Consider the following 23,574-nt stretch of genomic DNA (forward strand, 5'->3'; position numbering starts at 1 on the left):
CAAAGATCCTAGGTTAAGTCCCCACCTTAGGCACAGGGCAGGAGCTACTACAGATAAAATAGGGAAAAGGATATCTTCCTAAGAGGGCAATATAAATGAAGGACAATCTGAAGTGCTTAGAATCATCGCAAGTACTCCTTTCATTTTCAGTCATCACAAGTACTACTTTCATTTTCAGAGGATTTTATTTTCTATCACTTGATATAAAAAACATTTATTACTCTGCCTATTCTGCAGAGTGAGGACTTGCCTATGGTCACACAGTTGATAAACACCAGTCACGTCTAGAACCCAAGGTGCCCAACACCCAGCTAAGCGGCCTTTTACCACATGCTCCAACATGGTTTGCTCACTTAAATCAAGAGATTTAAACCATGAGGCACCTTGAAGCACTCTTACCTGACTAGCAAGAGAGAGTATAAATGCCCAGTCTTCTTGCCACTGTTCTTCTCTCAAGGAAAAATGTAAACCAAAGCTCTGAGAATACCATGACTCCCAATCTTTCCAGCGTGTATAAAACCTAAAAAAAAAAAAGCAAGACAGGAAAAAATGAGCCTTCTCTGAGCAGTTCATTTAATGTACCAATTATTTATTTAATGTAGATTTTAATCTAATGAAGACATTAATAATTTTATCCATTTTACCTGGTTTGCAATATTTTTTCAAGTTAAAAATGCCTCCTTTCTGCTAGCAGACATCTTTTAACATATCCCCAGAGAGAATGTGATTCACCACCCACCAAATTTTCATTCGAAATTTCACACACTGGTGATGAAAACGGTTAATTTCAATTGTCTACTACTGATTTAGAAACTAAAAAACAACTAAAAACAGTCAAAGACAGTACATTCTCTATCAATATATAGGACACATCACTACCTGGCCATTTCACAAACAACAGGTCGGAAATATCCCATGCATTTATAATACCAAGTCCACTTCACTGAGATTCTTTTCAATAAATAAAATCATTTCTCTCTGATGATGACATGATAATCAAATTTAAAAAAAAATAAAAACCACTGTAACTACAAAAACAATTAATTTACTCTTTACATTTAATTTAATACCCCTCCTCCAAATTTCAGCCTAGTAAATTCCAAAGGTCTAAAATCAAAGTAAGGGAGGCGGGGCAAGATGGCAGACTGGTGAGCTGTAAGTTTTAGTTACTCCTCCAGGAAAGTAGGTAAAAAGCCAGGAACTGCGTGGACTGGACACCACAGAGCAATCTGTCTTTGGGCATACTTCATACAACACTCATGAAAACGTGGAACTGCTGAGATCAGCGAAATCTGTAAGTTTTTGCGGCCAGGGGACCCGCGCCCCTCCCTGCCAGGCTCAGTCCCGGGGGAGGAGGGGCTGTCAGCTCCGGGAAGGAGAAGGGAGAACTGCAGTGGCTGCTCTTATCGAAAACTCATTCTACTGATTCAAACTCCAACCATAGATACACTGAGACCAGACACCAGAGACTCTGAGAGCAGCCAGCCCAGCAGAGAGGAGACAGACATAGAAAAAAAACAACACGAAAAACTCCAAAATAAAAACAGAGGATTTTTGGAGTTCTGGTGAACACAGAAAGGGGAAGGGCGGAGCTCAGGCCTTGAGGCGCATATGCAAATCCCGAAGCAAAGCTGATCTCTCTGCCCTGTGCACCTTTCCTTAATGGCCCTGGTTGCTTTGTCTATTAGCATTTCAATAACCCATTAGATCTCTGAGGAGGGCCGTTTTTTTTTTTTTGTTTTTTTTTTTTTAAATCCTTTTTGCTTTTTCTAAAACAATTACTCTAAGAAGCTCAATACAGAAAGCTTCAAAGAATTGCAATTTCGGCACGTCAAGTCAAGAGCAGAACTAAGAGAGCTCTGAGACAAAAGGCAATAATCCAGTGGCTGAGAAAATTCACTAAACAACACAACTTCCCAAGAAAAGGGGGGTGTCCACTCACAGCCACCATCCTGGTGGACAGGAAACACTCCTGCCCATCGCCAGCCCCATAGCCCAGAGCTGCCCCAGACAACCCAGTGTGACGGAAGTGCTTCAAATAACAGGCACACACCACAAAACTGGGCGTGGACATTAGCCTTCCCTGCAACCTCAGCTGAATGTCCCAGAGCTGGGAAGGTGGAGCAGTGTGAATTAACAAAGCCCCATTCAGCCATCATTTGAGCAGACTGGGAGCCTCCCTACACAGCCCAGCAGCCCAGAACTGCCCTGGGGTGACGGCACTCACCTGTGACATAGCACAGTCATCCCTCAACAGAGGACCCAGGGTGCACAGCCTGGAAGAGCGGCCCACTTGCAAGTCTCAGGAGCCATACGCCAATACCAAAGACTTGTGGGTCAGTGGCAGAGACAAACTGTGGCAGGACTGAACTGAAGGATTAGACTATTGCAGCAGCTTTAAAACTCTAGGATCATCAGGGAGATTTGATTGTTAGGGCCACCCCCCCTCCCCGACTGCCCAGAAACACGCCCCACATACAGGGCAGGCAACACCAACTACACACGCAAGCTTGGTACACCAATTGGGCCCCACAAGACTCACTCCCCCACTCACCAAAAAGGCTAAGCAGGGGAGATCTGGCTTGTAGAGAACAGGTGGCTCGTGGACGCCACCTGCTGGTTAGTTAGAGAAAGTGTACTCCACGAAGCTGTAGATCTGATAAATTAGAGATAAGGACGTCAATAGGTCTACAAACCCTAAAAGAACCCTATCAAGTTCAGCAAATGCCACGAGGCCAAAAACAACAGAAAATTATAAAGCATATGAAAAAACCAGACGATATGGATAACCCAAGCCCAAGCACCCAAATCAAAAGACCAGAAGAGACACAGCACCTAGAGCAGCTACTCAAAGAACTAAAGATGAACAATGAGACCATAGTACGGGATATGAAGGAAATCAAGAAGACCCTAGAAGAGCATAAAGAAGACATTGCAAGACTAAATAAAAAATGGATGATCTTATGGAAATTAAAGAAACTGTTGACCAAATTAAAAAGATTCTGGACACTCATAGTACAAGACTAGAGGAAGTTGAACAACGAATCAGTGACCTGGAAGATGACAGAATGGAAAATGAAAGCATAAAAGAAAGAATGGGGAAAAAAACTGAAAAACTCGAAATGGACCTCAGGGATATGATAGATAATATGAAACGTCCGAATAAAAGACTCATTGGTGTCCCAGAAGGGGAAGAAAAGGGTAAAGGTCTAGGAAGAGTATTCAAAGAAATTGTTGGGGAAAACTTCCCAAATCTTCTAAACAACATAAATACACAAATCATAAATGCTCAGCGAACTCCAAATAGAATAAATCCAAAAAAACCCACTCCGAGACATATACTGATCACACTGTCAAACATAGAAGAGAAGGAGCAAGTTCTGAAAGCAGCAAGAGAAAAGCAATTCACCACATACAAAGGAAACAGCATAAGACTAAGTAGTGACTACTCAGCAGCCACCATGGAGGCAAGAAGGCAGTGGCACGATATATTTAAAATTCTGAGTGAGAGGAATTTCCAGCCAAGAATACTTTATCCAGCAAAGCTCTCCTTCAAATTTGAGGGAGAGCTTAAATTTTTCACAGACAAACAAATGCTGAGAGAATTTGCTAACAAGAGACCTGCCCTACTGGAGATACTCAAGGGAGCCCTACAGACAGAGAAACAAAGACAGGACAGAGAGACTTGGAGAAAGGTTCAGTACTAAAGAGATTCCGTATGGGTACAATAAAGGATATTAATAGAGAGAGGGAAAAATATGGCAAACATAATCCAAAGGATAAGATGGCCGATTCAAGAAATGCCTTCACGGTTTTAACGTTGAATGTAAATGGATTAAACTCCCCAATTAAAAGATATAGATTCGCAGAATGGATCAAAAAAAATGAACCATCAATATGTTGCATACAAGAGACTCATCTTAGACACAGGGACACAAAGAAACTGAAAGTGAAAGGATGGAAAAAAATATTTCATGCAAGCTACAGCCAAAAGAAAGCAGGTGTAGCAATATTAATCTCAGATAAAATAGACTTTAAATGCAGGGATGTTTTGAGAGACAAAGAAGGCCACTACATACTAATAAAAGGGGCAATTCAGCAAGAAGAAATAACAATCGTAAATGTCTATGCACCCAATCAAGGTGCCACAAAATACATGAGAGAAACACTGGCAAAACTAAAGGAAGCAATTGATGTTTCCACAATAATTGTGGGAGACTTCAACACATCACTCTCTCCTATAGATAGATCAACCAGACAGAAGACCAATAAGGAAACTGAAAACCTAAACAATCTGATAAATGAATTAGATTTAACAGACATCTACAGGACATTACATCCCAAATCAACAGGATACACATACTTTTCTAGTGCTCACGGAACTTTCTCCAGAATAGATCATATGCTGGGACATAAAACAAGCCTCAATAAATTTAAAAAGATTGAAATTATTCAAAGCACATTCTCTGACCACAATGGAATACAATTAGAAGTCAATAACCATCAGAGACTTAGAAAATTCACAAATACCTGGAGGTTAAACAACACACTCCTAAACAATCAGTGGGTTAAAGAAGAAATAGCAAGAGAAATTGCTAAATATATAGAGACGAATGAAAATGAGAACACAACATACCAAAACCTATGGGATGCAGCAAAAGCAGTGCTAAGGGGGAAATTTATAGCACTAAACGCATATATTAAAAAGGAAGAAAGAGCCAAAATCAAAGAACTAATGGATCAACTGAAGAAGCTAGAAAATGAACAGCAAACCAATCCTAAACCAAGTAGAAGAAAAGAAATAACAAGGATTAAAGCAGAAATAAATGACATAGAGAACAAAAAAACAATAGAGAGGATAAATATCACCAAAAGTTGGTTCTTTGAGAAGATCAACAAGATTGACAAGCCCCTAGCTAGACTGACAAAATCAAAAAGAGAGAAGACCCATATAAACAAAATAATGAATGAAAAAGGTGACATAACTGCAGATCCTGAAGAAATTAAAAAAATTATAAGAGGATATTATGAACAACTGTATGGCAACAAACTGGACAATGTAGAAAAAATGGACAATTTCCTGGAAACATATGAACAACCTAGACTGACTAGAGAAGAAATAGAAGACCTCAACCAACCCATCACAGCAAAGAGATCCAATCAGTCATCAAAAAGCTTCCCACAAATAAATGCCCAGGGCCAGATGGCTTCACAGGGGAATTCTACCAAACTTTCCAGAAAGAACTGACACCAATCTTACTCAAACTCTTTCAAAACATTGAAGAAAATGGAACACTACCTAACTCATTTTATGAAGCTAACATCAATCTAATACCAAAACCAGGCAAAGATGCTACAAAAAAGGAAAACTACCGGCCAATCTCCCTAATGAATATAGATGCAAAAATCCTCAACAAAATACTTGCAAATCGAATCCAAAGACACATTAAAAAAATCATACACCATGACCAAGTGGGGTTCATTCCAGGCATGCAAGGATGGTTCAACATAAGAAAAACAATCAATGTATTACAACACATTAAAAACTCGAAAGGGAAAAATCAATTGATCATCTCAATAGATGCTGAAAAAGCATTTGACAAAATCCAACATCCCTTTTTGATAAAAACACTTCAAAAGGTAGGAATTGAAGGAAACTTCCTCAACATGATAAAGAGCATATATGAAAAACCCACAGCCAGCATAGTACTCAATGGTGAGAGACTGAAAGCCTTCCCTCTAAGATCAGGAACAAGACAAGGATGCCCGCTGTCACCACTGTTGTTCAACATTGTGCTGGAAGTGCTAGCCAGGGCAATCCGGCAAGACAAAGAAATAAAAGGCATCCAAATTGGAAAAGAAGAAGTAAAACTGTCATTGTTTGCAGATGATATGATCTTATATCTAGAAAACCCTGAGAAATCAACGATACACCTACTAGAGCTAATAAACAAATTTAGCAAAGTAGCGGGATACAAGATTAATGCACATAAGTCAGTAATGTTTCTATATGCTAGAAATGAACAAACTGAAGAGACACTCAAGAAAAAGATACCATTTTCAATAGCAACTAAAAAAATCAAGTACCTAGGAATAAACTTAACCAAAGATGTAAAAGACCTATACAAAGAAAACTACATAACTCTACTAAAAGAAATAGAAGGGGACCTTAAAAGATGGAAAAATATTCCATGTTCATGGATAGGAAGGCTAAATGTCATTAAGATGTCAATTCTACCCAAACTCATCTACAGATTCAATGCAATCCCAATCAAAATTCCAACAACCTACTTTGCAGACTTGGAAAAGCTAGTTATCAAATTTATTTGGAAAGGGAAGATGCCTCGAATTGCTAAAGACACTCTAAATAGAAAAACGAAGTGGGAGGACTTACACTCCCTGACTTTGAAGCTTATTATAAAGCCACAGTTGCCAAAACAGCATGGTACTGGCACAAAGATAGACATATAGATCAATGGAATCGAATTGAGAATTCAGAGATAGACCCTCAGATCTATGGCCGACTGATCTTTGATAAGGCCCCCAAAGACACCGAACTGAGCCATAATGGTCTTTTCAACAAATGGGGCTGGGAGAGTTGGATATCCATATCCAAAAGAATGAAAGAGGACCCCTACCTCACCCCCTACACAAAAATTAACTCAAAATGGACCAAAGATCTCAATATAAAAGAAAGTACCATTAAACTCCTAGAAGATAATGTAGGAAAACATCTTCAAGACCTTGTATTAGGAGGCCACTTCCTAGACTTTACACCCAAAGCACAAGCAACAAAAGAGAAAATAGATAAATGGGAACTCCTCAAGCTTAGAAGTTTCTGCACCTCAAAGGAATTTCTCAAAAAGGTAAAGAGGCAGCCAACTCAATGGGAAAAAATTTTTGGAAACCATGTATCTGACAAAAGACTGATATCTTGCATATACAAAGAAATCCTACAACTCAATGACAATAGTACAGACAGCCCAATTATAAAATGGGCAAAAGATATGAAAAGACAGTTCTCTGAAGAGGAAATACAAATGGCCAAGAAACACATGAAAAAATGTTCAGCTTCACTAGCTATTAGAGAGATGCAAATTAAGACCACAATGAGATACCATCTAACACCGGTTAGAATGGCTGCCATTAAACAAACAGGAAACTACAAATGCTGGAGGGGATGTGGAGAAATTGGAACTCTTATTCATTGTTGGTGGGACTGTATAATGGTTCAGCCACTCTGGAAGTCAGTCTGGCAGTTCCTTAGAAAACTAGATATAGAGCTACCATTCGATCCAGCGATTGCACTTCTCGGTATATACCCGGAAGATCGGAAAGCAGTGACACGAACAGATATCTGCACGCCAATGTTCATAGCAGCATTATTCACAATTGCCAAGAGATGGAAACAACCCAAATGTCCTTCAACAGATGAGTGGATAAATAAAATGTGGTATATACACACGATGGAATACTACGCGGCAGTAAGAAGGAACGATCTGGTGAAACATATGACAACATGGATGAACCTTGAAGACATAATGCTGAGCGAAATAAGCCAGGCACAAAAAGAGAAATATTATATGCTACCACTAATGTGAACTTTGAAAAATGTAAAACAAATGGTTTATAATGTAGAATGTAGGGGAACTAGCAGTAGAGAGCAATTAAGGAAGGGGGAACAATAATCCAAGAAGAACAGATAAGCTATTTAACGTTCTGGGGATGCCCAGAAATGACTATGGTCTGTTAATTTCTGATGGATGTAGTAGGAACAAGTTCACTGAAATGTTGCTATATTATGTAACTTTCTTGGGGTAAAGTAGGAACATGTTGGAAGTTAAGCAGTTATCTTAGGTTAGTTGTCTTTTTCTTACTCCCTTGTTATGGTCTCTTTGAAATGTTCTTTTATTGTATGTTTGTTTTCTTTTTAACTTTTTTTTTCATACAGTTGATTTAAAAAAGAAGGGAAAGTTAAAAAAAAAAAAAAAAAAGAAAAAAGACAAACAAGGAAAAAAAAAAAAGATGTAGTGCCCCCTTGAGGAGCCTGTGGAGAATGCAGGGGTATTCGCGTACCCCACCTCCATGGTTGCTAACATCACCACAGACATAGGGGACTGGTGGTTTGATGGGTTGAGCCCTCTACCATAAGTTTTACCCTTGGGAAGACGGTTGCTGCAAAGGAGAGGCTAGGCCTCCCTGTATTTGTGCCTAAGAGTCTCCTCCTGAATGCCTCTTTGTTGCTCAGATGTGGCCCTCTCTCTCTGGCTAAGCCAACTTGAAAGGTGAAATCACTGCCCTCCCCTCTACGTGGGATCAGACACCCAGGGAAGTGAATCTCCCTGGCAACGTGGAATATGACTCCCGGGGAGGAATGTAGACCCGGCATCGTGGGATGGAGAACATCTTCTTGACCAAAAGGGGGATGTGAAAGGAAATGAAATAAGCTTCAGTGGCAGAGAGATTCCAAAACGAGCCGAGAGATCACTCTGGTGGGCACTCTTACGCACACTTTAGACAACCTTTTGTAGGTTCTAAAGAATTGGGGTAGCTGGTGGTGGATACCTGAAACTATTAAACTACAACCCAGAACCCATGAATCTCGAAGACAGTTTTATAAAAATGTAGCTTATGAGGGGTGACAATGGGATTGGGAATGCCATAAGGACCAAACTCCACTTTGTCTAGTTTATGGATGGATGTGTAGAAAAGTAGGGGAAGGAAACAAACAGACAAAGGTACCCAGTGTTCTTTTTTACTTCAATTGCTCTTTCTCACTCTAATTATTATTCTTGTTATTTTTGTGTGTGTGCTAATGAAGGTGTCAGGGATTGATTCAGGTGATGAATGTACAACTATGTAATGGTACTGTAAACAATCGAAAGTACAATTTGTTTTGTATGACTGCGTGGTATGTGAATATATCTCAATAAAATGATGATTAAAAAAAAATAATAACAAAATAAAATCAAAGTAAGCCATTGACAGACCGAATTATTTAAACAAAAAATTATTATCTTTCTTCACATCAAGTATAAAATCAACCAAAACCAAAAATAATTTTTCTAAAAATTGTGGTTCACTGTCTTACAAAACAAGCCAGCAAAGACCTCTTTGGTAAAGACAGACACTGGTTTGTAACATCACATTTCTTTCATTTGTAAGGAAGGGAAATCCCATATACCTTTCTTTTCTACACACCAGAATTCTAGGTAAAAGAAAGCAAAAGACAAGAAAATAATCTATCACTGTTGCTGAAAGTTCCTGCACATAAAGTTATGTGTTACAGGGCCACAAGTTTCTTTTATAATACATTAATGCAAGGCTCAGGAAAAGGAAAACTAATGTATTTTAAATTTTCAAAAAGGATTAAATAAGGATGCTCCATGTTTTACTCTTGGTTATGTCTGAAAGACATAGGCAGTTGGAAATTTCTTGCTTACTGCCTCAAATCATTTTATGAATAAAGCAGCTAAGTCAGCCAGAAATTAAATGATTACACTCAAAATTCCCCAAGATGACTACTGAATAAGGGAGTTCAATAAAATATACTTTTAAAATAAACATATTCAAAAAATCACCCCCACCGCACCAATACCTAAATTCTGAAGTTACCTGGCTCAGTAAGAACAGAAAGCAAACGGAATCCAACAACATATTAAAAGGATTATACACTATGACCAAGTGGAAGAACGTAAGTTCAGTTTAACTTCAGAAAATCAATTCTATGTTCACGGATTGGAAGACTTAATACTACCAAGTTCATAATATTCCGCAAATTAATCTATAGATTCAATGCCATTCCTTTCAAAATCCAAGCCAGCCTTTTTGCAGAAATTGACAAACTAGACCCTAAAACTTACATGGAAATCCAAAGGACCCAGAATAGCCGAATCAATCTTGAAAAGGAAGAACTAAGTTGGAGGACTTACACTTCCTGATCTCAAAACTTATTACAAAAGCTACAATTATCAAGACAGTATAGTCATGGTATAGGGAGAGCCATGCAGATCCGTGGAAGGTGTGAGTCCAGAGGCAAACCCTTAAAATTTTATGGTCAACTGATTTTCAACAAAGGTGTCACGGCAACTGAATGGGGAAAAACCAGTCTTTTCAACAAAAGGTGCTAGGACAACTGGATATTCACATGCAGAAGAGATGAATTTAGATCTTTACCTCATACCATACATAAATAAAAAGTAGCTCAAAATGTATCTGACCTAAATGTAAAAGCTAAAACCATAAAACTCTTAAAAGAAAAGAGAGGAGTAAGTCTTTGTGACCCTGGGTTAGGCAAGGTGTTCTTAAATATGACAGAAGAAGCATAAGCAACTTAAAAAAACTATACACTGGACTTCCTCTAAATAATAAACTTTTGTCCTTACAAATTAATAATTAAAAGGACACCATTAATGACGTGAAAAGAAAGGCCCAGACTGGAAAAAAATAAGTGCAAATCATGTATCTATTGATGGATTTTTATCCAAGAAATACAAAGAATATGACAAGACAAGTTATTTTTAAAAAGTCAAAAGATCTGAAATGGCATTTCATCAAAGAGAAACAAATGGCCAATAAGCAATGAGAAGATGCAAGAATGGCTACAATCAAAAACACAAACAATAGCAAATGTTGGCAAGGATATGGAGAAAGTGGAACACTCATACACTGTTGGGGCATCCACTGTAAAACAGTTTCACAATTTCTAAATATGTTCAATAAAGAGTTACATGACCCAGCAATTCCACTAAGTATCTACCAAAGAGACTTACTTGTACACGAATTATCACAGCAGCATTAGTCATAATAGCCAAAAAGTAGAAATGATCCAAATACCCATCAAATGGTTAAGAGATAAACACAATGTATCAAAACAACAGAATACTATTTGACAATAAAAAGGAACAAAGTACCGATACAAGCTATAGCATGGATGAACCTTCAAAATATGCTAAGTGAAAGAAGCGAGTCACAAAAACCACATATTGTATGATTCCATTTATATGAAATGTCAAGAAAAGGCAAATCTACAGATACAGAAATTAGACTAGTGAATGCCAGGGAGTAGGGGTAGGAACTGGAAAGGAATGCAAATTGTCACAAAGTTTCTTTGGGGGATGATGGAAATGTTCTAAAATTCAATTGTGGTGATGGGTGCACAATTCTGCAAATTACTGAATTATATGTTTAAAACAAGGGAATTTTATGGTATGTAGATTATACTTTAACAAAGCTGTTCCATAAAAACAGAACTGAAATTCAAGCTTAGAATTTTTAAAGACAGTTTAATCTTGTTAATATTTTCATTATAATCATATCTACCAGGGTGATAGCACAGGTATTATGTACATGTATTTGGAGAGGGTGAAATGCATTTCATTTGTCTACTTCCAAACCACAATTATGGCAGCTTACACTAAAAAATACAACTATGGAGTGTAATTCAAAGCTACAGACAACTCTACCAAAATAATTTTAAAAGACCGGTCCTGAGGTTTTCCCCCTATTTGTATTAATTACCTCCACTGGCCTGAGAAATTGGATAGACATGTCAACTGATGGCAAGTACAATATTCAGTCTTGAAGACGAGTCAAGTCAAATCATGGGTATCCAACAGAGTAACACAGCTACCAACATATAAGGCAGTCCATCTTGAAGTATTAGGAGAAACTGAAACGAAAATCACTTTCTCAGCTCTTACCAGATATTTTACATGACTTAAGAAAATGGCTCATCCCAATTGGTTTAGATTCTATGAAAAAGTCACCTCAGCAAAGAGCTGTTTAAAAGGAGCCTACACATGTAATATGCAGGCTCCCTTTCTTCCAGCCTTGGAGGAAGGACTCAAGGTTGCTCACCACTCTCTGTTTAGCCTCAAAAGCCATATCAAAAGCCCAATGAACAAACATCACAAATCAAAACAGACAAAAATTTAAGGGTTACTCATTAAGGCTAAGAATATATTTGACCCATGTCTCTGAAGACCTGAATGTATGGCAACAATGCTTCCTCGACCCCTATTTGGTTATCTTTATTCCCATCTCACCCCCAAGATACTGTGAAGGAAGTCTATGTGATCACTGCAATCAGTGTAGCTTTCTATACCTTTACTGTAAAACATGAAGTAAAGAGTCCCGGATGGCAGGGATCAGAGGAGGCAGTGCCAAGGCACACTTTGTTCTGGGAAGCCTCTCAATGTGCCAGCTCTAGATCCTCACTCATGAAAGCACCCTTTTAGTCAGAGCCTCTATGTAAGATCTGCTGGAACACTTACCAATAGCTGTAAACATACAGCCTAGTTTCTTCTCATTCTAATAGTCACCACCCAGCCCCATCAAGCCCATGTACTACCTCAGATTATAGTACTCCTTTTCTTTTAGGACCTAAACTGATTCAGAACAACCAGAGAATTCCAGTCCTGATACAAAAAAAGTTGTGGTAACTCCAAACCAGAAAATCACCCACAAACAGCTCTGAGGAACAGGCAGCCTAAGTATCAAAACTATTACTATGAGCCACAAACGTCTTTAAAAAAAATAAACACACCTACAGAAAAAAATAAACATCACATGTTGAAATTTATGATGTACTTTGAACCTTACATTAATGCCAGGATATTAACACCAAAGGAAAGGCTAATGAACTGCCTTTTTAAAGAGCATTTGCAAAGTTGAAGATTTACTAGATCCAGATCTGGTCTTTGGTCTTCCAGGTTGAGAAGCCAGACTTCACCAACACCCAGAGAACAGATCCATCTTTCAGGCTGTGCCGGTTTGTATCTTTATGTCCCCCAGAAAAAGCCATATTCTTTAATGCATTCTTGTGGGGGCAGACGTATCAGTGGTGGATTGAGTTGGAAACTATTGGTTCAGTGTCCATGGAGATGTGACCCACTCAACTGTGGGTGATAACTCTGACTGGATAATTTCCATAGAGGCACAGCCCCGCCCATTGAGTATGGGCCTTGTTTAGTTTACGGGAGCACTATACAAGCTTAGACAGAAGGAGCTCATGGCGAGCTGGAGCTGAGACAGACATTTTGAAGACAGCCATTGGAAGCTGGTGCAGACATTTTGGAGAATGCAACCTGGGAGCAAGCAGATGCCACCCACGTGCCATCCCAGCTAACATAAATTTTCCAGATGCCAATGGTCCTTCTCCAGTGAAGGTACCCTTTGTTGATGGACACTTTACAACCTTAAGACTGTAACTTTGCAAGCAAATAAACCCCCTTTCATAAAAGCCAACCCACATTTCTGGTGTTTTGCATTCTTGGTAGCATTAGCAAACTAGAACACAGGGCTAGACTCAAACCAACCAAACTTAGAAAGGAGACCTGTAAAACCACAATACCAAGAAACCAGTGCCACCGGAACCAAACACTCTCATTCTCTCAGTATGGGCATATAGAACATCAAACATCACTGGGATGTTGCATGGTGAGCATACAATCAGGTCAAGATGGGTTCAATGACTCAGCATTTAATGGTATCAGGTTCACCCAGCTTGACAAACCCACCTCATAATAAAAATGGTCCTGCCTTCCTAGCCAGTACTGTGCAATGGACAGCACCCAAGTCAACTGGCGTTAAGTGCTACAAGACCAGGGACAAGAGAAAGCTCTACCACAAAAAGTGGATGTATGAGCTAGGATGTGCAGGTGCCAACACTAAGATTAGTTCCTGCTGTGTACACACACAGTCCGGGTGTGAGGAGCCCATAAGAAGTACTGTGCCCAGAGTCTGGATGCTGGAAACTTCTCCTAGGGTTCATAGTGTTGCACTCGCAAAACAAAGATCATCAATGCTTCCTACGATACAGTCAGCAACAAGCTGGTCCACACCAAGACCCTAGTGAAGAAATGCACTGTGCTCGACAGCACACGTGCCAGCAGTGGTCCCAGTCCTACTACGTACTGCCTCTGGGCCTCAAGAAGGGGGCCCAGCTGACTCCTAAGGAAGAGATTTTAAACAAAAAGCCATCAAAGAAAATTCAGAAGAAATATGAAAGGAAAAAGAACGCCAAGATCAGATTTCCGGAGGAGCAGTTTCAGCAGGACAAGCTTCTAGCATGCAGTTCTTCGAGGCCAAGCCAGTACGGCCAAGAAGATGGCTATATGCTAGAAGGCAAGGAGCCAGAGTTCTATCTGAGGAAATCCAAGGACCAGAAAGGCAAATAATTCTTTCCTCATATAATAAAGGTATTTATTCTTCTAAAAAAAAAAACAAAAAACTCTTACCCATTTATCAGATCGATCCACAGCATCCACTTCCATCAAGGCACAAAGCCCACTGGCAACAAAGACTGAATGACTAAACCATCCATTCTGAGTGACATGTTCTTTCTCTAGCTATATTATACATCCAACAGATTACAATCCAGGACTGCCAGCCAGGATTGTTTTCTTTCAGTGACTTCCTATTTTTACTCTATTGCTTTGATCTATAATTTAGCTCTCAAGAAAATAATTATACTGCTCTTATTTCAAATTCAAGGGAGTACTTTCACTTAGTAAGTATTAATCCAGGAGTGTAAGTATTGAGTACTTAGAACATGTCAAGCTGTTGTAGACCCTGCATCTTCCACAATGAAACAAAACAAAAATCCCTGTTCTCATGAAGTTTATATTCTAATGGACTTCTATTTATATTTCAATCCCTAAATACTGACAACAAAATTCACAAGTAGGTACTTAAGAATGACATAAGGATGCCAAGGTAGTAAGTTGGAGTACGGTTGTTAGCATTATTGTGTAGATATTCAAATAATTACAGGAGAAAAAACGTTCTTATAGGACTGAAGCGGGCTAGGAGCGCCCCTGCATGGCGCAGCGACCCAGGGCTTCCCTGGCAGGCCGGCACGCACTAGTGACATGGCGCGGCCCGCCCTCAGCAGAGGTCCTGGAAGAGCACAGCTGGGAAGGGGGAACCGCTCGGAAATCCCAGGGAACCTATGCCAATACCAACGACTTGTGGGTCAGCGGGCAGAGAACAGTCCTAAACCTCCGGGAACACCTGGGAGGTCTGATTATTAAAGCTGCCCTGCCTGCCTAACCACCCAGACACACGCCCCACATTCAGGGCAAACAGTCCGCAACATACCCAAACTTGGGGCACCAATTGGACCCCACAAGAATCAGACCCCCACACACCACAAAGACAAAGTGGGGGAGAACTGACTTGAGGGGAATAGGTGACTCACGGACGCCAACTGCTGGTTAGTTAGATAAAATGTACACCACCAAGCTGCAGTTTGGTCAAATTAGGGATCAAGTAAAGCAAACGCCAAGAGGCCAAAAACAACAGAAAATTGTAAAGCATATGGTAAAACCAGACGATATGGAGAACTCAAAACAAAACACCCAAATCAAAAGATCAGAAGACACACAGTACTTGGCACAATTAATCAAAGAATTACAGACTGGCAACAAGAGCATGGCTCAGGATATAAAGGACATGAAGAAGAGCATGGCACAGGATATAAAAGACATAAAGAAGACCCTAGAAGAGCATAAAGAAGAAATTGCAAGGGTAAATAAAAAAATAGAAGATCTTATGGAAATTAAAGAAACTATAGGCCAAATTAAAAAGACTCTGGATACTCATAATACAAGATTAGAGGAAGCTGAACAACAACTCAGCCTCCTTGAGGACCGCAGAACAGAAAATGAAAGAACAAAAGAAAGAATGGGGAAAAAAAACAAAAAAATCGAAAAGGATCTCAGGGATGCAATAGATAAAATAATACGTCCAAATTTAAGACTCACTGGTGTCCCAGAAGGGGAACAGAAGGGTAAAGGTATAGAAAGAGTATTCAAAGAAATTGTTGGGGAAAACTTCCCAAACCATCTACAAAATATAAACACGCAAAGCTTAAATGCCCAGCGAACTCCAAATAGAATAAATCCAAATAAACCCACTCCAAGACATATTCTGATCAGACTGTCAAATACTGAAGAGAAGGAGCGAGTTCTAAAAGCAGCAAGAGAAAAGCAATTCACCACATACAAAGGAAACAACGTAAAACTAAGTTGCAACTACTCAGCAGCCACCATGGAGGCGAGAAAGCAGTGGCATAACATATTTAAAATTCTGAGAGAGAAAAATTTCCAACCAAGAATACTTTATCCAGCAAAACTCTCCTTCAAATTTGAGGAAGAGCTTAAATTTTTCACAGACAAACAAATGCTGAGACATTTTGCCAATAAAAGACCTGCCCTACTTCAGATACTAAAGGGAGGTCTACCGACAAAGAAACAAAGAAAGGGGAGAGAGATAATAGAAAATTTCAACAGACATATATAGAACATTACATCCCAGGTCACCGGGACACACATTCTTCTCTAGTGATCATGGATCTTTCTCCAGAATGGACCATATGCTGGGGCATAAAAACAAGCCTCAATACATTTAAAAAAAAAAAAAAAGAATTTGTTCAAAGCACATTCTCTGACCACAATGGAATACAAATAGAAGTCAATAACCATCAGAGACTTGGAGAATTCACAAACACCGGGAGGATAAAAATGAGGGGGAGATAAAAATATTCCCAGATAATCAAAAGCTGAGTGACTTCATCACCAGTAATTAGTCCTATAAGAAATCCTAAAGGGAGCTGAGCAGGCTGAAAGGAAGGGACACTAAACAACTGACTGAAACCACATGAAGAAATAAAGATTTCCAGTAAAGATCACATGGTAAATATAAATACCAATACTACTGCATTTTTGATTTATAACTCCACTATTTACTTCCCACAGGATCTAAAATACATAAACTGTAATGATAAATCAGTGGTTTTGGACTCAATATAAAATATGTAATTTTTGACAAGAACTACATAAAGGTGGGGGGATGATGGAGTACAGGAACATAGTTTATGTGTCATATTGAAGTTAAGTTGGTATCAAAGAAAAACAAGATTGTTATAGATTTAAGATGTTAAATTTAAGCCCCACGGTAAACACAAAGAAAGTATCAGAGAATATGACCATAGAGATGAAAAGTAGAGTAGGGGTTATGAGAAGTGGGGGAAGGGGCAATGGGGAGTTAAGAAATGAGAGTAGGGTTTCTGTTTGGGGTGAAGGGAAACTTCTAGAAATGGATGGTGTGAAGGCGATAGCATTGCTACATTCTAAATGTGATTAATCCCACTAACGGAATGTTAGGGAGGGGGTGGAATGGGAAGATTTAGGCTATATATATTTTTCCACAATTAAAAAAAAAAGTCTAAATAGATGACAATTAAATGCCAAGGATGATCTTGGATGGGATCTGAGGATGGAGGAGAGGAGGCTCAAAGGGACACAGATGGGACACACGGACACGGACACGGACACACACACACACACACACACACACACACACACACAAAAGGAAATACAGAATGTAAGCTTTGTATCAATGTTGAATTTCTTGAACTTCTTAGCTGTGCTTAATGAGATTGCATAAAAGAATGTTCTTGTATATGGGAAAGGTACATGTGAATTATATTGTTTGTTCAAAGATATGTGCAGCTTGCTCACATATGTTCAGAGGACAGAGCAATAGATGATGGATGATAAATAGGGAGGGAAAGAAAGAAATGGTGGTGTGACAGGATGTTAAAGGTGGTGGATTGGGGTATCGGGGGAGGCGGGTCGGGGTATGATGGAGTTCTATGCATGGGGTTTGTACTGTTTTTGCAACTCTTCCTGTAAAACTGAATTTATTTCAAAATAAAATCTATTAAATTAAAAAAAAAAGAAGCCTAAAAATAATAAAAAAAAAAAAATGACATAAAGATGCTAGGATAATAAGTTGGAGTAGGATTGTTAGTATTATTGTGTAGACAGTCAAATAATTACAGGAGAAAAAACATTCATTTTTATACTGAAGAGAAAATAGTACAAACTTATAAAATGGTTTTGCTACTTACTAACTTTAACAAGGAGCAGTTATTTCTCATGTATAAAATAACTAACTGAGACAATGTATGCACAGAACCAAGAAAATACCATAAATCAAATATAAATGTAAAGACTGCACTACTGATTCACAAACATTGTCATAGTTTTCACCTCAAGGAATCAATTTACAGGTCAACACTAGTCCTATACATGATTGGATCCTGGATAAAAAAAATTTTTTTTTTAATTTAAATATATAAAGAACATTTTGAGTCAATGGGAAAAATGGGAGTAGGGGCTGTATGTTAGATAAACGAATAAATTATGATTTTCTTAGGTGTAGTAGTGGGTTAGGTGGTTGGATGGGAGAATATCCTTGTTCTTAAAAGATGCAAGCTGAAATACTGAAGGGAAAAGCATCAAGATGTCTAAAACTGATTGACAAAGGGGAGTTGTTTATGTAGAGATGGAACAGATGTGGCAAAATGTTATACAATTGGTCAATCAAATAAACAAGCTATTGGGGTTCACTGCGCTGATTTTTACTTTCTTGTGGGTTTGAAAGTTTACCTGCCTCAGGAAGGAAAAAAACAACCATAGATTTTTCAACGCAATCTCTTAAACTTCAGCAAAAATATGAAATAATTACTTAAAAATATGAAAAAGGCCTTGGTCAATGTTGAAGGCTACTACTAAACCTCAAATATTTCCATTTTAATGTTCAGCAAAAAAGTATAAAAACCACTGAGATTCTGAAATGACTTAATGTACACAACCAACAAGATTTTTCCCTTAGCTTCCCCAGAAAATACAACCGAAATGAAAAGTATCCCACAAGTGCACTCCTGGATCAAAACGGGGAAGGCTGCCAGCTCACCAATGTGAACAGTCATGTAGGCTGTCGTGAAGGGCTTTCCGAAGCACTGAGTCCTTGTCATAAATGCCCCAGGTAGCTTGTAGTACTGAATCAAGTAAGCAGTCTCCTGCAGTCCGATTCCAAAGTGCATAAAGTCTACTGTCCAAACGTGTAGCCAATTCCAAGGACCAGTTTATAATTGGAGATTCTTCTTCTAACTCTATATGAGGAATTTAAACAACATGTTCACTTTCATGCATCTAAGGACTATGTAGTGGGGGGAGGAACCTATTCCTAAACATAAAAAGGTTTATTATATTATTTACTAATAAACAACTAAATAAATTTGATTAACTGAACTATAAAACTTTTGGATGAACTTCTTATAGCTCTAAAATAATTTACTCAACTTTTAAATTATTTACAATTTAATTCCTACAAATGTTTAGTATCAGATATACTCACTCTGGAATAGGAAGTACATAATCAAAGTTCAAAGTTCTGTATCTTTCTTTGCTCACTCTATCCACAGTTAAGAGCTGTAACTGAGCATTTTTAAAATCCAACCTGACAAATGGACCATATAAAATGGCACTGTTCTTAGGACTTTACATTCTTAATTCAAAGTAATAATAATAAAACTACTTCACACCAAACTACTTCAAACTTAAGCAAACATAGGAATAACTGAATTGATTACATGAAAGGTAAATTGTACTCATTAATTCCACACTTACCTTTCTGAACATCTCTATCAAGCACCTCATCAAATAACTTTTCTTGGACTGTTGAGGACAAGTCCTCAATATCTATAAAGAAAAGGAAGACTTAAAAGATCTTATGTTTCTTGACTTAATAAACTTTACACCAGTTTCTAACAGTAATGTCCTCTAAAAAGCTCCCTTTCCACTGATGGTTGTCAGGCAGCTTTTTAAAAATGTGTATATATAACCTGTATATATATGCATAAATGTGTGGATCTTAAAATACCTTTTTATAATATATAATATGCATTACATATTTAAAGATATATTTATTTGTCCTGTCCTCTATCAATGAAGATATATATATAAGTATGTATATGTGTGTGTATGTATATGTACATGCATATAATTGTGCCTAAGAGTCTCTCCCTGAGTACCTCTTTGTTGCTCAGATGTGGCCTTCTCTCTCTCTCTAAGCCACCTCGGCAGGTAACTCACTTAGTGGGACCTGACTCCCAGGGGTGTAAATCTCCCTGGCAACACAGGATATGACTCCCAGGGATAAATCTGGACCCGGCATCATGGGACTGAGAATATCTTCTTGACCAAAAGGGGGATGTGAAATGAAATGAAATAAGTTTCAGTGGCTTAGAGATTTCAAACGGAGTCAAGAGGTCACTCTTGTGGACATTCTTATGCACCATATAGATAACACGTTTTAGGTTTTAATGTATTGGAATAGCTAGAAGTAAATACCTGAAACTATCAAACTCCAACCCAGTAGTCTGGACTCCTGAAGATGATTGTTTAACAATGTAGCTTACAGGGGGTGACAATGTGACCTACGAAAACCTTCCGGATCGCACTTCCTTTATCTGGTGTATGGATGGATGAGTAGAAAAATGGGGACAAAAACTAAATGAAAAATAGGGTGGGATGGGGGGGGATGATTTGGGTGTTCTTTTTTACTTATATTTTTTATTCTTATTCTGATTCTTTCCGACGTACAGAAAATGTTCAAAAATAGATTGGGGTGATGAATGTATAACTATATGATGGTACTATAAACAACTGATTGTACACCATGGATGACTGTATGGTATGTGAATATATTTCAATAAGACTGAATTTAATTAAAAAAAAAAAGTTAGTCCACCTATAATTTTGACATACAGGTCTTTGCTTTTGTCATCTTCTCCAAATTCTCTATTAACAGAGTAAACTAGAGTAAGAAGAAGCACCCCTAAAAAAAATTTTTTTTTTAAATCTATTTTCAATTTGAAATAAAAATCTATCACTTGGAATAAACTTAAATATACACAGAAACAGTGTATTTCAAATGAAATTTCCTCCAATTTTAAAAGATTCACTTATCTCCTAGCATTTGTAAATACCTGTTTACATTTGAAAATAAATATAGTATAAATGAATGCACTAAGTGAAGAAAGGAATTCAAGATAATGAACATCCTAGTATTTTTGATTCAAATAATGTGACTCTGCCCATCAAAGGCCCATGTTCTAATCCTAGCTCCTTTGAAATTAAGTAACAATAGCTACCTAATTTCAAAATGGCAGGCGTTTAAAGAAAAAAACAGTAGACCAATAATATTCTAAAAGAAAATTAAAAATAAAGAAATAAAAGGAAATACTCTAAGAGAAAAATAAAATGGTTAAAACTCAGATTTTTAAAAAATATCGGAGGCCCAAGAAGAAATCAGTTACTATCTATCAGCTGCCATCTTCCTCCCAAATAACTAAAGCATCCATTTATGAGTAACCCTTGTCCTGGTCACCTCCAGTATAAATACAGTAGTCAAGTATTTCAAGATGCACACAGAGTAACTAAATTTTCATTTATACCTAAGAATACAACAATAAGGTGGAAATTTCTTTTCAAATTCAATTTTGGAGTTACCTGCTGGCAATGTAAATGTCACAAGGTCAGTTAGAAAATAGCAAGCAAAATCTCCCTTTCTCTGATGAAGAGAGGCAGCTATTTCTCGCCGAATTTGTTCTGTCAGTTCAGGACACACCATTGCTGGAATACACTTTGCGGCTTGTTGAGACACCTTAAATACAAAAGAAACTTTCCTATGCATCTCATTTACCATAAATGGAAGCAGAGAACCACAGGATTTAAAAGCAAGTGCCCAAATTTTCCAGTAAGTCAGTTTTTTTTTTAATCTTAAAATGCATTGGGTATTGTTAAGAAGTTGTATTTTCCTGACCAGTGGAAGTACATATCAGCAGTACAACTTCCCAGGAAAACAGTCATAGAAATGTTTTACCCTCAGACTCATTAATTCCATACTTTTTAGGAATTTATCCCAAAGAAATACTCAATACACGAATATTTACGTAAAAGAGTGTTGTTCATAAAAGTACATCATCAGGAAGTCTTAAAACACCAGGGAATTCTAGCTACAGAGAAAGAAGAAATTGCAAAAACTCTTCCCCCAACTCCATCAGAGTACTTCCAGTACCCTGGCTTGGAATAAAGAAAACATGAATTTAAAGGGTTAATTCCCATGACTTCAAACTCCGTCCCCCATCTGTTATAACTCTGAACTTTTAAAAAAGCATTTGGCATTTCCAAGTTTAAAACAAAGAACTGAAATGTCAGCTCTGCTACAGAAGGCCTCTAAGCAAGGAAACACAACAAGCCATCCCCTTTACATGAGGAATAGCAACAAATGAAGAAAAAATAGTATCTTACATTTAAATTGCATTCTTGTTGCTCAGCTCAAGAAATCTACATACAGAGAATTCTGAAATGAAAGGTGAGAACCTACTCACGAGTTAGTGTGTGCCAAGTGCTAATGAGGAAGTGTGACTCTCATGCTAACTAGAGGGAGAGCCAGCCAGCTTTGTTCTCTGCTGGAAGTGCAACATGCATGCAGCCTTCCCAAATGCAGTCCTTCTAGTCACGAGTGGATCTGGAGAAGCAGATCTTCCAATGAATATGTTTTACCGATAATGTCACCTACATAATGTATGTAGACAACTTAATGGCAACTGTGGTTGAGATGAGTAAACACAATGTTTCAAAAACCCACTTTCGCATACTCAATTTTGAAAACTCCCACATGAAAATTCTGTTCTTCTAAACTGTATTGTCCAGGATTAGCAGAAATTCTCATGACATCTTAACTCTGTGAACCAAACCTTTAAAGCAATACTCAAAATACAGAAAACCAAATACAAAATATTTTCAGAGTATGATTAAGTAACTGACGGGTTGGAGATGTATGTATGAAAAAAACATGTTCTTAAATTTAATCCATTTCTGTGGGTGTAAACCCATTTTAAGTTGGACCTTTTGATGAGGTTGCTTCCGTTAAGGTATGGCCTTCCTCAATTAGGATGTGTCTTAATTTTATTCCAAGAGTCCTTTATAAAATAATGAAATTCAGACAGAAAGAAAGTCACAGAGGTAGCAGCCAGAAGCTGAACATCGACAGTATCTGGAAAAGAAGGGAGAGGCCAGAATAGGCCACCATGTGCATTGCCATGTGGCAGGAGCCCAAGACCAAGGATCACCTGCAGCCTGCTGACATTTTGATTTGGACTTTCTCTTAGCCTCAACACTATGAGCTAATAAATTCCCATTGTTTAAGCTGACCCTCTGCATGGCATTTGCTTGAGCAGCCAAGGAAACAAAAACAATGACTATTTCTCAAGTAGTTTTCCCAGTCTGCTAGCCTTCAGCTCCTTTCCCAAAACCTGGGGAGATTCTTTCAAAATCAACCCGGGCTGGAACCTGAATATTGCAAACATTCCAAAAGAAATTTTACCTCCAAGCATTCCTCAAGCATAACATGTCCTTGAAGCCTGTCTCTCATCTTCTAGCCACCTTTACACTCATGATTCTCAGCCATCTCCCTCCTTTATCCTTGTGTTCTTCAACTATCTCCCTAGGCCACTGGGGTTCAGTAAGTCTCCCTACTGGCCCTTTCAGTTGTGCCCTTTGGAGTACCTACTCCAGTAAGACTAAATTCCATTTCCAATTTGGTTCCTTATCTGGAACAACACCCCTCCCACCTCCTCTCTCCTTAACTGAAACCTGACATTCCCTTGATAATTTTCCCCCAAAATTCTCAAGTGGAAGCCATGTCTTTAACTCC

At 38.2% G+C, this 23,574-nt stretch overlaps 1 protein-coding gene and 1 pseudogene across 4 annotated transcripts in view; one reads left to right on the forward strand and one right to left on the reverse strand.

The window, feature by feature from the left end:
- The window catches only part of ZRANB1 (zinc finger RANBP2-type containing 1), an 87,561-nt gene that overhangs the window by 5,869 nt on the left and 58,118 nt on the right, over positions 1 to 23,574 (reverse strand). For all 4 annotated transcript variants that reach the window (XM_037804363.1, XM_037804362.1, XM_037804364.1 and 1 more), the window contains 4 exons: positions 21,366 to 21,519; positions 19,482 to 19,553; positions 18,766 to 18,964; positions 400 to 520 (listed from right to left, as the gene is read on the reverse strand). In XM_037804363.1, the coding sequence (XP_037660291.1) occupies positions 400 to 520; positions 18,766 to 18,964; positions 19,482 to 19,553; positions 21,366 to 21,519 (546 nt within the window). The remainder of the gene's footprint in view (positions 1 to 399; positions 521 to 18,765; positions 18,965 to 19,481; positions 19,554 to 21,365; positions 21,520 to 23,574) is intronic.
- On the forward strand, positions 13,463 to 14,180 carry LOC119510652 (annotated as a pseudogene).

Source organism: Choloepus didactylus, chromosome 15 (genome assembly GCF_015220235.1).
Source record: "Choloepus didactylus isolate mChoDid1 chromosome 15, mChoDid1.pri, whole genome shotgun sequence".
NCBI classification, from domain to species: Eukaryota; Metazoa; Chordata; class Mammalia; order Pilosa; family Megalonychidae; genus Choloepus; species Choloepus didactylus.